Source organism: Struthio camelus, chromosome 15 (genome assembly GCF_040807025.1).
Source record: "Struthio camelus isolate bStrCam1 chromosome 15, bStrCam1.hap1, whole genome shotgun sequence".
NCBI classification, from domain to species: domain Eukaryota; kingdom Metazoa; phylum Chordata; class Aves; order Struthioniformes; family Struthionidae; genus Struthio; species Struthio camelus.
In genome coordinates this window covers 14,613,122-14,626,921 of record NC_090956.1, presented here as the reverse complement: position 1 = coordinate 14,626,921, position 13,800 = coordinate 14,613,122, and the positions used below count along the sequence as shown (strand labels likewise).

The following is a 13,800-nucleotide window of genomic DNA, read 5'->3' as shown; positions in this document are numbered from 1 at the left end:
GCAGCTCCACTGACTCAAGTGGAGTAGAGAGAGGCCAGTGTCAAACCCGCCTGAAAACCTCTTGAAAACCTCACTCTGAATCTGCAGTATGAGACCAATTATTAACCTTTTTGCTAAAAAGCCTCAGTTAAATAAAGATTTTAAAAAACTAATAAATCCTGATCAGTTTTTACAGAAGTACCACATCACTTTGTAACTAACTATAACTCAATCTACTTCTGAGAAAGCACTGCAAGAAAACAGAATACGGAGACAAAGGAAATATTACCTGAACGCGCACGTCTGCCAAATCCTGTCTGTCTTCTCTCCTTTTCAGATGATGATTTCGAAATCTGAATGGAGAAGAATTAGTACTGCAGTGAACTTCAGTTTCTCAAATGAAACCATAAATACACCATTGGCACAGGCTCATAGGAATAGAACAAAGATGTATCAGCTCTAAAGTAAAGAGATTTCTGAAATGACTGCTCTGTAACTCCCAGTTTGCATTCTACTCAATTACGTCAAGGTCCAAACGGACACCAAGTCCCGCAGGGCGCTCCATTCCCATGAACGTTTCTACCACAATGTCACCTTTGAAGAGATGTTTGTGGGAAAGACATGTTCCTGTCAAAATTGAAATCAAATTGGAAAAAAACATTTTTGAGAGGTGAAAAACGCCTGATTCGCTTGCACAAGACTGTCTCTCTGCCTAACCATTGCAAACATACAATACCTGAAAAACCTTTGTGAAAATATCACCAAGAGGGCAGTAAAGTCATTGTTCTCTCTGCAACTACTTGAAACAGACATGGGAGGCCAAAGTACAACTCTGTCAGGGCTCCTGAAAAGATTGTCCTCTGTGTGTCTTAATTTCTCCTTTATAAAGCACAAAAGACAGCGTCTCTGCCTCTTCACAGGCACCTGGAAATTTATGTCCAACTATTCTCATCTGTGGAGTTATTTAGAGGTTCAGAGACGTTCAGGAAGGGACATGCAGAGGGCCAGTGCGTGCCGGGAAAGTAGGGACCTGCTCTGGAAATTCTCAGTCCAGCAACTTTGCTGGACAGCGATGACTACTTTTTGGGCTAGAACATGGCTGCCTGGAGCAAATCCAGGGGAAGATGATAGAAGCTGCTCACTGCCCGTTCTCCCCTAGGATATGTCCTTCCTGGAACATAAACATTTGGTCATTTCCACCTTCCTTTCCCTGGACTGGCCCTTTGCACATACGCCTCAGGGTGATTTGCCTTTTTTTTTTTTTTTTTAAATACTTATTTCCACAGGATTTAAAGTCAGCTTTATTTTCCAGTACTAACTGATTGGGCTCCTATGCAGGAGACGCTGAGGCTTCAGAGGAGAGAAGGCACGCGCTCGTTTCTGTTCCCTGGGCCGATACACTTCTGCCCGCAAATCAAGCAGCCTGCAGCAGCTGGAAAGAGACAAGCCCGAGCGCTCCAGCTACACCAAGGCCCTAGTTCAGGAGTGCACATAGGGCTGCTCTGCCCTCACAGGGAGCTCCATGTACTCAGCGGGACTGCAGACAGGACCTCTTCCTCTCCCTAGGCATTAAATGTAGTCGTTACCCTTAGACGTTACCAGGTTTCTAGAAGGGAGCCTAAAGGACTTTTTCCTGCTCCTGCTCTCTTCAGGAGTTGCTGCCTGACAGCTCTCTCTACCACTTTTTCCTACAGGGCCACTAGCCCTGCCTGTTGTTCTCTCCCTTAGTCTTCTCTCAGCAGATGAACTCCTCTGAGGGAAGAGAGGAAAGGCTCTCTTTCTAACCCATGGCAATAATGCTTACAGGCTAGAGATCACAGTCCCAAAGAGCTCTCAGACATCACCCGCACAGTAGCAAACAAGAACTGGAAGTCATTACTTACATGAAAGGGTCTATTGAATTGCATAAAACACAGTAAGAAGAGATACCCTAAGGAATGTCTTTCCTGAACCTCCGAACTTGCAGTACTTGGGCCCAGAGGTTAACAAACCCCTGGTACTTTTTGCCCAAGTAGGCTGAAGAAGCCCCTGCAGAAGCTGGGGCCCAAGTTGCCTATCCAGCTCTCCTGGCTCATTCTTCTGGGGCAGGTCCTCTACCACAACACACAGAGCTATCGGTGGCACTAGCACAATTGCATAACAAGACACTGAAAGCAGAACAAATTCAGGGCACCAACTTTATTGGCAGCTGGCAGCACTGGTGCCCAGTGGTTGGACCTGGAACCTGGTAGGACTCCCACTCTGTTCCTCATTCACAGGACATGTCACGTGCTCTTCCTCTACATCTGCTGTCCTATACATCCAGCTGGTGCTATTATACTAATACTTCACTGGGTGGAGTAAGAATTAGTCAGTGTTTCTTATACTCAGCTGTTAACTTGCAATGCTCGCACTATGTTAATCAGTATTATTATTCCCTCCTACCCTACGCCATCAGTAGTACCTCATGACAGGCCTTTTGCCTGGGCCTACGGTCATTGGATGAAATTCAAAAGCCCTTTCTTCCCTTTCCTGTTCTACAGCAAGCAAGATGACTTCAGTAGAAATGTCACCAGAACTACAGCACTCAGTATTTAGTGTACAGTACTTATACACCAAGATAGTAATAAGCCAAACACCTGAAGGGAACACCTATATTTTTTTTCCATCCTTGTCCCACGGAAACAGCCCTTGTTCAACACTGGCTAATCTGACATTCACCTATTACGGTACTCCTGAACCTGCAGTTACTATCGATACACTGAGTCTTTTTCTTCTATAGATCATTACCCTCCCTTGGCTCTCATACCTTCCATCTTATCTAAGGTCTCCTGATTCAGCTTTTCCTTTTTCTTCTCAGCAATACTCTCATGAAGCTTCCCTGACCTATTCGTTCGCCTGACATGCCCTTCTTAAGCAGCCTCATATAATCACCAGTTCTAACCTCTGTCTTCACACTGAGATGCACTTTCCTCCATCCCTCCTCTCCTAGTCAGTCCCTATATTAGCAATTTTCTCCAGCATCTTGGGCCTTAACGTGGTCAGTGCTAAATTTCTGGTTTTTCTCCACATCATCCTATTTATTCCCATTATTATTCATTCTGCTACCGTTTTCCTTTTCACTTCCCATTCACTCAACTTTGTAAAAAAAAAAAAAAAAAAAAAAGGCACTTTTTCTGTAGTGATACTTTTAAATTCCTTCTTTCCTTCCTCCCTAAAAGGATTGATCCTTCGCTGATATGTCATCACTACTGTTTCTCCCTCTTTTGGCCTCCCCCATACGCATTGCTCCCCAGCATGCCTTGAGAACAGAGCTGCTGAAATTTTCTTGCTTTGTTCAGAAATTTCCATTCTCCTCTTGTTTGACCTCATATTCAAGCAGCTTGTGCAGACTTGCCAAACATTACATTTCTCAGTCCCCACTTGCTTACCCCAGAGTCTCTTTAGTTATATAATCCCTCACTTCTGCATCACCAGCGAGGCCTATCCTGGTCACTAGGACACATAGGTCACACAGATGCAGTCCTGATGCGGAGCGGAGAAGGCATCTGCACAGCTGCATGCTATGCCATGCCACACACCATGCGTAGCTACACCACAAGGCGCCCCATGCAGTTACCTAAGCCCTATGAGCAGCCAGTAAACCTGCACCAGACTAATTTATCAGCCCCTCACAAACATCTTTGCTCCCTTTTTCCCCTAGATTGCCCTTCCTCACTGACCTTCATGAAAGGCCAAAACTTTCTCCTGCTGTGGACTCCTACTGTTAACGTTAGTAGGAAATCAACCAGTTAACATTGGTTCAAGAGACAGCTAAGGACAATTAACCCCATTCTATTTACAGTAATATAAATACACATCTCCAGCTGTATCCTCTTCCTTCCATTCGCCTTCCCTGCCAGGAACAGTTCCTGCTAACACCTGCAAAACACACATACTTTGCGGCCTAACCTTGTGCAGGGCCTCAGGCAGCGCAGTCATATTTAATAATGATCTTGCCCAACATGAGCCTGTCATACTAGCGATGAGACAATAGTTTCACAGTACAAAATCGGTCGCTGTAATGATGATGGTGAGGTTGCACAATAACCAGACAAAAGATAGAGCTGAATTGCCACTGGCTGCACTGTTGCAGGTTCTGACTTAATGACATAGGAAGGTTTTTCACAGCTGGTCCGAAGTGTACCCTTCCCCGCCCTGATCATTTTGACAATTCATAGAAAAAAATTATGTTAACTTCTCCATGAAGGTAAGTCTTTCAGTCTCAAATTTGAATGATTTGAATAGTGTGTTTTCTGGATGAACATTTTTAATTTTTCAATACAAAGAAATATGTGAGGAAAGATGATATTTATGCTCCTCCCTCCTGTCTTCCTCATCAGGAAGTATAACAACTCACTGCACCTTAATCTAGTCTACAAAGAAGCCAGAACATGAGCGCTGCCAATTTTCCTCCAAATAAAATCTGAGAGTGTGAGAAGTAGAAATTGCAGAAGCAGGCATTGACAAATACATTGCACTGAAAGTCACTTACAGCTGAGGTTTATTTTGTGCTATTTTTGGCAGGTGAACTGCAGAGATGGCTAGTGAGAAGGGACGTACAGAAATTCCTATGATTATGTATGAGCCGTCCCAAGAAGCCTCTGCACCAGAATACTGCGGGCAACAGGGTAAGCAGGTTTCGTTAGAAATAATCTGGAAAGACCATGCCCTTGGTGGGTTATGTGACAAACGCTGCTGGTTTCTAGAGCAGAACTGAGCTAGGTCCGAGAGGGTCCAGCTTCGCCAGAACATGACGGGTTTATCAAATGCCTGCGACAATCTACAGAACTCTGGAAACATCAACTAAAACGGCAAAAAGTATTTCTGTTGGTGTAGTTAAAACCACTTTCCTAACAACGTGAGCTTTACTGATAAAGGAGTTGCAGCTGCATCTCTCTGATAGTTTCATATTCCTAATGAGCAAACGTTCAGCTAGAAAACTTCATACATGGACCTGCTGTCTATGTCTTGCTTAAATCGTAATCTAGTTTTCCAGATGACTGGCTTTCCCCCAAAACCTCCTGCTGCCCAGAGTTGCCCTACCTATGTGAAACGGTTATGCAGCTGGGCTCCATATGGCAGAACAATCCTTTGCCAGTGCTGTCTCCTAGAGGAGTATTGTTATTGAAGCACTGCCAATTCAGCTCAGTGACCGTAAGCCAACAGCTGCTTTCTGCTAGGTTGACTTTTTCCCTCAGCAATGGGGCATTGCCCAAGTATCTCGTTGCACTTGTCTTCCACCTCTTGGAGCCCTCAGCCATGCAAGGACACACTCAGATACCAGTGGTTTTACCTGGGCCACCTTCCTGCTATTGCGGAAACTGCCATTCACTAGATAGGACTGGAGGACCCCTTATGAGGCTAGATGTGTCAATAACGGCCCTCTGAACTTGACTCATTTTCAGAGCGTTTTACTCTGATCAGCTCTCAGTGCACACATTCATGTTTTCCAAAGACCTCTCCAGCTTCTTTGTAAACTCTCTGAAGAACCTGCATGAGGTTAGGAAGAAAGAGTCTCGCTTGCTGTGAGCTACTCAACCAACCAAGAGACAGGCTTTGAGTTGCTACGTCTTGTCCTGTCCTTGCACAGGAGAGCAAACAGGAAGCAGGCACTTCACAAAAACATACCAAATGATAACTCCATTACACTAGGTACTTCTGGTAAGCCATTCAAGGAAACATCCTCAACATTTTTTTCAACTTTGCTGTTTCATTTTGTCTCACTCTGAAAAATTCCATTTTTTTTTCAATCACAGTGCCTTACAGGCTTATTCCCTGGTTGTTTCTAAAAGGCTCAACAGCACAGGCTGGACTCAGAGCAGCTGTGCTTGGGAGCAAGGGCTTATTTGACACTGTGCCACTGTGCCCAGACAAGACTTCTTGGAGGGGCTGTCCTACTGCTGCAGATGGGTCTGGTACTTCAATCCCACATCTGTGCTAACTGGCTGTATAGTTGTATACATTAATTTATTTCACTTCATGCTCAGGCACGTAAGATAAGAACTAAAAAAACCATGAAGTGTCTTAGTTGCCATCTTCCCTTCTTCCTTGCCCACAACAAAAGGGAAGAAGATCTTCAATGTTTTCTAGCACAAAGGGTATGAGAAGATTCCTTGGCTGGAAGTTGAAGCTGAATAAAATTCAGACTAGAAATAAGGCTCAAAGTATTAATAGTAAGGGCAATAATCACTGAAACAACCTAGTTAGAGGTACTGTGACTCCTCTATGAACGGAGTCCTTAAATCAAGACCAAGTGTCTTTCCAGTGTTATGCTGAAACACAGACAGTTGCTGCCTTGGTGCTGAAACAAAGAATCTGATTTCCTGGCTTATGTTAAACAGCAAGTGAGACTTCTGGCTTTAAAAATCCGTGAAGCAAATCAGGAGTGCTTGCTGCCTGACCTCTGCTTCACAGGCACGCCAGGCCTCTCCCGTGCGGCATTCCCCCCATGCAGCTGCTCTTCAGACTCCAAATAGGGCTTTCAGGATGCATGAGGTGTACTTTTTTTTTTTTTTTTTTTTTTTACATTTTACTCTGCTTTTCTTTTTATAGGGGGCTATGAATATCCTTCTCCCCCACCTTACTGCTATCGAGAAACAGTCAACCTTGAGCAACCAGGTAAGGGCCAAGGGGCTGTGTTTCTGACAATGTCCATAGTTCAACATATTAAAAGGAAAATGTCTCTGGTTTTAAAATGTACAAAGAAAATGGAGTATTTTGACCCAGTCACAACCTAGGAAGATGGAAAATTTCCCTAGAAATATGGGGGGGGGGAGGGGGAACTAAGGAGAGACTCATTTTTCCAAAATTAGCCAAGCTACAGAAGCAACTTTTCTTTTTTAAATCAGCTAAGAACAAAGACTTTCAGAACAACTGATTTTAAGTCTAGTTTACTATATTCTTCTTCTCCTAGTCACCTTTTTGTAAGCAGAGAAGCCCAAAGGAGACACTGAATAAAGCTTCAAAGAACAGTCAAATAACATCTCTTATGGGAGGGAAGGAAATGCATAGATTAAAAAAAAAAAAGAAAAAAGAAAAAAGAAAAAAAGACCAGGATATCGATATCCTATCTATCTAACGGGCACTACCTTTCCACTCCTGCAGTTTTGTTTCAGGCTATATTTGAATGCACCCTAAACTTGCTTTAGGATGCTTAAAATAGTATTTTCCACTGACCACATGTCTGCAAAAAAACCTTCATGTACCTACAAGGGGTATTCACTACACTCCTCCGAGAGTACGACAGAGTGAAGTTCAGAATTCAAAAACATCAGGGAAGTTGCAGAATTTCCTAATTGGGGACAGCACTGGCATGACATTTTTAGGTTCAAATAGCTTATTTGATGGATTTCTTGTAGTTACTGGACAGCTGATCCAGAAAGCCCCGTATGAACCTACATTCTACAGTTAAGGATTGCACAGCCATTTATAACTCATAAAAGATTTCCAGTGCTTCTAATTTCGCTGCTTCTTGTTTCCTCTTGAACTCAGTTTACCTGGTGTCTCAGCCTCCAATCGTTGTAGCAGGAATCTTCTCAAGCAAACCAACATCCACAATATGCCCTTCCTGCCGCCAGCACATTACCACACAGGTCACCTACAGAGTGGGCAGACTGTCTTATCTTCTGTGCACCAGCTTGTGTATGGTTGGGTAAGCCCTTACGCACGCTTCCAAAATTCCTCATAGCAAAAGGTTAAAAAAAAGACAGATCCATCCAAAAACAAAGACAGCTTCTTCTCTCATTGCTAAGAAGTCAGTCTGTTCATACTAGATGTAGTCATCACAGCTATAGAGGATGTGAACTGGTGCTAAATACAATCAGTACGTTATTGTTTTTCATTAGACAAGCAAAAGAAAATTGCAAAACACTGCAAACTTCCCTACCACAATTTAGAATCAGTCCCAGAATCAGACTAACGCATCAAATGTTAGAAGTGAAGTGAAGACAATTAATCACGGGGAAGATACTTAATATTAAGAGACTCAGAAGGGAAGTAGATTCATGGATGGCTCAGTGGATAAGGCACAGACAATAAGGTAGAGAGAAAGAATAGATGCAATCAGTAGAAAGAAAAGTTAGTGAATCATTCATGCCTGTCCATGTCCTCTTTGGCTACAGGTGTTGTTTCGGATGCTGCTTCGTACCTCTCTTCATGAGAATCTTCAAGGATGCAGACCATTACTGCCCATGCTGCCAATTTCACATTTACAGATACAAAAGACTGTAAGAACAAAGTTTATGCCATATGATGCCAATCCTGTCTGTTTCCTAATGGTGCAAGATTTCACAGGTAAAACTACTGCTAGGAAACATATAGTAGTAGGCTTAAATCCTGCAATTTCCTCACTGACTAATCCATCTGAAGTTTATCATCATGTGGTTGGACTAACTTTAAAAAAAGAAAGCCTCAAGACTAGTTTATATTGTCATTTGAATTTATACTCTGCTTGGATACTTTTCTTGCGCTATGAAGTAACATGAAGTGACCAGCTAGTGAGTACTTTGGTGCTCTTATAGCTCCGTTCAAATCTCTAATCCAGCTGGGACACAATCTCTTCTGGACTTTTCAAGACATCCTTAAGTGAGAGGTTTGGAAATGCATGTTTTGGATAAGCGCTTACTTTTTATGCGCTAAAACCGACTGGCCAGGATTTTGCTTCTCTCTGCTCTTCTTTGTCTGGGACCTACCCCTGCAGGGCCGTGGGTGGCACAGCATAGCTGATTATTTATTAATCGAACACTAAGTTATGCAATTGTCATGTCTGTTATGTACAACATAAGGAAATAAACCTTTCATTGTTACCAATTCTAGCAAAACATCTCGTTGTCATTGCTTCTATGACATGCTGCACTCAGAGCTGAGATCCAGGCAGACTGCAGCACTCCATTTACATCAACAAGCCAAGAATAAAAAGAGCAAACGTACAAAGAAGAAAAAAAGAAAAAAAAAAGCTTTTTTTTTTTTTTTCCCCAGAAAAGGGCCTCACTTTACCTCTGCCTTCTCGCTGAAGCGCATCATCTCCCAAACAAAGATTTGGTAGGCTTTACACATTGATTCATCGCAGTTCTCCACTGGTCACTTATCTTGTAAATTCAAATCTTCATACTGCACAGACGTTGCTCAACGCTGACAGCAGCAACTACTGTTTATTGTTGGCTGAAGAGGTGAATAGAAGAGCAGAATAAAACTCGCCATTTCGGTGTTTTAGCAACATAATTATTCTCATGTTGGTGAATTGCTAGGAGTGAGCGGGATGTGCATTATGCAGCACCAGGTTGCCCCCCTCCATCTTCCGTTATTTTACTATCATAACTGAGGGAAACCTGCCTGCGCCGGTCCTGAACAACCTGTAGATACCACATAGTTAAAAGAACTTCAAGACTTCCCATTTAGTCTGACGTTAAGCGCAATCAAATCGTTTGTTTTAGCTATTTGGTCAATTTAAGCCACTAAAAAAAAAAAAGTTCCTTGACACAGCGATCACTAACGGTTATACGAAGCGCTCCGCTCCGTCTCCTCAAGATCCCTTTAACGTCAGGACTTGCTGGAAGAGAAGCCTGCAGGTTCCGCACGCGCAGCAGCGGCTACCGCCACGGTCCTGCCCAAAGGCTGCGGGGACACGAGGCACCTCCGCACCCAACGCTGGCCAAAGGCACCCCCAAAGCCCCGAGGACGGGGTCTCCTCGGGCCGCCGGCCGCGCGGGCCAGAGTCCAGCCCTCGGCCCGGCCCGAGCCCTCCCGCCACGGCGCCGAGCGGCGCGTCGTCGCCAGGCCGGGACGCAGCGAGCGCCCGCCGCCCTTCCTGGAGGCGAAGCCCGGGGCTCTGGCACACGCGGGTCCAGAGCTCCTCAGGTTTCCAGGTTCAACGCGGCGTCTCCGCGCCCGGCCCCCCGGGGCCGCCGCGTGGGACACCGGCAGCACCTGCACCACGACGCCGTCCGCGTCCCCTAACCGCCTGCCTGCCTCAGGGCCGCGAGACCGCCGTGCGACGCGGGAGGGCAGAAAGCCCTCGGGCCTCAGCGAGCCCTCGGGGAGCCCGGACGCGTGAAGCTCCCGAGGGCTCTGGTTTACGGTCTCGTGCATTTAACGTCGCTCCGGGCTGCCTGTGAGGCGGGAAAAGCCCTCCGAGTGGGCGGACAGCGGGCGCCAGGCCGGCAGCGCGGCCGCGACGGGGCGGCGCCTCAGCGCAGGCCGGCCCGGGGCAACGCCGGAGGTGACTAATTCATACTTTTAGTAGCGAAAGGCCCGCCGCCCTGCTGGCCAGGCCCCTCTCGCCCAGCGCCCTGCTGCCCGCCGCCTCCCTCCCTCCGGCCGGCGGCGCGGGGGCTGCCGCGCTCCCGCCGCCTCAGCGCTGGGCCGGGCCGGGCCGCCCCTACCTGGCTGAGCGCGGCCGGCCGCCCCTCTTCCCCTTCCTGCCCCGACCGTGCAGCCGCGGCCCTCTCTGCTCCTCTGGGGCAGCCGCCGCGGCGAGCCTGGGCACGGGCACCTGCCTTCCCCGAGAGGCCGCAGGGCCCCTGGGAAGCAGCAGACCGGCGACACGTCTGTAGGGCTAAAAGGAGAGAGTTGTTGGCTACCGAGGGAGGGAGAAGAAGGTGAAGACCTCCTGCTCTTCAGGGGCAGCAGAGAAGGCGGAGGGGAGGGCAGGGCAGGGGAGGGGAGGAGAGGGGGTCACCGAGGCCAGCAAGGCGCAGGGCAGGAAGGGGGAGCCGCAGGCAAACAGGGCCCTGTCGGCCCAGCCAATTCCTCAAAACTCGTTGCTTAATTTGGGGCTTTCTTAGTCTCCCCTCATTTGTGTGGCTCCGTGTTTCCTTTCTTCGCGCAGAACTGCGGTCTCCCTCTACGTCTCTGCAGCCAGCTTTAAAAGCCTCCTGGAGAGCCTCTCCGCGTTTTACTGCGGCTGCCGTGCACTTCCTCGTGGCTGTCCAGCCGGGGGGACGGCCCTGTTTTGATCGGACAGGACATCCTGTCTCTCCTCCCGCCGGTAACATGAACTGCGAAGCACTAGAGCCGCCGCGGCGGAGAGACGCGAGTACGCGGAAGGCGAGGCACCCTCTTCGCGCCCCAAGCGCGGAGCCGAGGTATGCTGTTAGCCACTGCTTTCAAGGGCTTTCCGACAGGCATGAGAAAAGCAGGGGTTTCACAAGGACCTTTAGTGCTTCTGGAAGAAAGGCAGCGCGAAGCTGGCCCCAGCCGTCGCCCCCCATTGCCCAGCTCACCTGCTGCTGGGCCTCCTCCTAGCTCAGCCCACCGCTGCGGGGAGGCAGCGTTTGCCGCATGCTGCCCTTATGAGCGTGAGTAACAGCAACTTCTTTGACTATTTTTAGGTAGCTCTTTCCTCTGTCCTACTCCCAATATGAGCTGATAAGTCGGGGAACCTAGCAAGCGATCCTGGAGCGCGCACGTGCTCGTTGAGGAACTCCCATCTGTTCGTTTCATACGCTCTCCTAAATGAAACTAAACTAGTTTTGGTGTCCCCGTAAGAATTGCCGCATAAGCCAAAGGCTTCCATTGCTGTACAGTTAAGTTAATAGAAAAAGCCGAGCGCCTGACTCTGAGAATCACAGCACAGAATAGCACAGATAGGTTAGAATGCCCCATGTCTCCTTCCTGCACCAAAAAAACCATAAAATGTTTCTTGTTTTGTATTTCCTGTCTTTCTGCTAGTAAAAAAAGGCATTTGCCTTCCCTGCCAAGAAAGAGGTATGTTTTTAGACTGAGTTTAAACACATTGTTGATTCTCATTTCACACAGATCAACCTTTAGGTCTGATCTAACTACGGGACCCAGTGCCAGTCCTGTGAAACCCCTTCTCACTCTCAATTTCCTGAAGACCACAGACATGAATACTTCTTTTATGCATCTAGCTGCAACTTTTGTTCAACACTTACACCCAGAAGCCTGAACGTTGTTGCAGCAGAAGGAAAACTTTGAAGACTAAATGTGTAGCTTGGGACCACCCATGCTTGCCTTGAGAAATAGCACCTTTCTTCTTGTGTAAAGATGAATTTTTTTTAATGAATTGTGTAACTGCAGCTGTTTTTGAAAACGTCAAATAAAATCCTAGCTAGAAAATCAGGCTTTAACTATTGATTTGCTCTTAAAAACTACAATAATTATAAACAAAACCAAACCTACCCATACAACCTATATTTGCTGACATCTGTAACATCCAAGCAAATGATTACTAGAGAAGGCCAGGCAAAGATTTAATTGTAGCTACCTGAAAGATATTACTACCATTAGAAAAAAGACTAAAAAGTGGGTGCTCTGATTTCTTTTAATTCCTAGACTTTCCTACATCCTAAAATGTTATATATTAGTTGCCTCATTTACAACCTGTACGTATTTTGAATATACTTTTTTTTTTTTTTAAAGTACATTATTTACTAACAACCATTCAGCTTCTCTGCAAAACTGATGGGAAAAACCAAACAGGATTTTTCGTTCTCTCTCTCATATATGGTCACTACTAACCAAGTTACAGATCACGCTTGACTTCGTAATGGCATTGACAAGGCTGCTTATTAAATGCTCTAGCATTGCTGATAACCATAAGTTCTAGGTAGCACCACTGTCTCCAGATGTTTCCTGCATTTATTCCTGTTCAAGTCAAATACTGCCCAAATTCAATACACACACATTTCCCAGCAGCTATAACATGATTAATAAACGCACACATGCCACAACATCCATGCAATACTACGTGCTTTCCATTGGATGGCACTGTTATAAGTAAGATCACAATTTTGAAAAGTGGAAATTATGGATAATAAAACCTAGCTTTTTGAAAAACATAAACATAAAGAATGCATTGGAAAGGAGTTCCTGGAATGGCATTTCTGAGCACACATTAACTTTAAATTACTAGCTTGTCTTTATTACTAATAGCATCTATTTAGCTAATAGCACATTTTAAAACGGCTTTAACTAAACTACTGTGGATTTGTCCATGGACTTTTGTTTTGCAGCGGAACTCCAATGTTTACATTACGGAGAATAGTATGACATGGGGAAAAAAGTACATTTGCATCCATGGCGCAAAAGTCTGTTTAGCAACTGTTTTGGGGCAAATTAAAGCTACGTGCATGGACCAGGCTCACGTTTGTACTAGGCTGAAGCTTCAGCCTGGTAGACACCAGGCACTGAAAAAGACACATTCCTTTTCTGAACAGCAAAAGGAAAAGAATAAGAAAGTACAAGAAAACCATGTTGCTAGTAGCACAGCAGAAATCATTTTACAGCAAGCACATTACGATTCAGTGTTCTGTAGGCCTTTAGCGATAATGCTCAAATGCTGAACAGAAAATCCATACATGAATTAGCCTGAGATTCACTGCCAGAGTGGTCCCATCTAACACACCCTTTTCAGTAGACCTTCCTCAGGACTTGAAGAAAATGTGGCAAATGGGTGTGCCTGGGTCTTACACTACAGTATTTAGCATATATAGCTCTGCTTAGTTAGCAGATCCCTTGTTGGCCCAATCAAAAACAAAGCAGGTGGTGGACTTAAGCTACTGGGAAATGAGCTGTCCATTATCTGCATTTGAATTTTCATACTAAACAATCAGATATACCTATAGGCTGGCTGCAACAGAAATGTTCAGTACAGTCCTCAGGGAAGCCGAACACCTTGACCCCAACTGAGTTCTGTTGGATTAAGGCTCCTATAAACACTGTTATTAATCTGTTATTAATCTCTTACCCATCCATCCACTCCAGCTCACTGTGCTCAGACTCATGTTGCTCAATCTGAACGGGTTTTCCACCTTGCTATGGTAGTATCTCCACAGAACAGGA

General features: G+C 45.7%; 2 protein-coding genes across 5 annotated transcripts in view; one reads left to right on the top strand and one right to left on the bottom strand.

The window, feature by feature from the left end:
• The window catches only part of CARHSP1 (calcium regulated heat stable protein 1), an 85,062-nt gene extending 74,250 nt beyond the window's left edge, over window positions 1-10,812 (bottom strand). For 2 of the 4 annotated variants that reach the window (XM_068908601.1, XM_068908604.1), the window contains exons 1-3: window positions 10,380-10,631; window positions 8,995-9,159; window positions 269-332 (exon numbers count right to left, since the gene is read on the bottom strand). The gene's annotated coding sequence lies outside the window, so the exon portion shown is untranslated. Of the gene's footprint in view, window positions 1-268; window positions 333-8,994; window positions 9,160-10,379 lie in introns of all 4 variants that reach the window. The other 2 variants (XM_068908603.1, XM_068908602.1) reach the window with 2 other exon arrangements.
• On the top strand, window positions 4,099-8,266 carry LITAFD (LITAF domain containing). Its single transcript, XM_009683600.2, has 5 exons — window positions 4,099-4,207; window positions 4,525-4,628; window positions 6,553-6,618; window positions 7,492-7,651; window positions 8,121-8,266. Exons 2-5 carry the CDS (start codon window positions 4,538-4,540, stop codon window positions 8,227-8,229), a joined length of 426 nt encoding a protein of 141 aa, XP_009681895.1. The 5' UTR covers window positions 4,099-4,207; window positions 4,525-4,537; the 3' UTR covers window positions 8,230-8,266.
• Window positions 10,813-13,800: the final 2,988 nt, after the last annotated feature.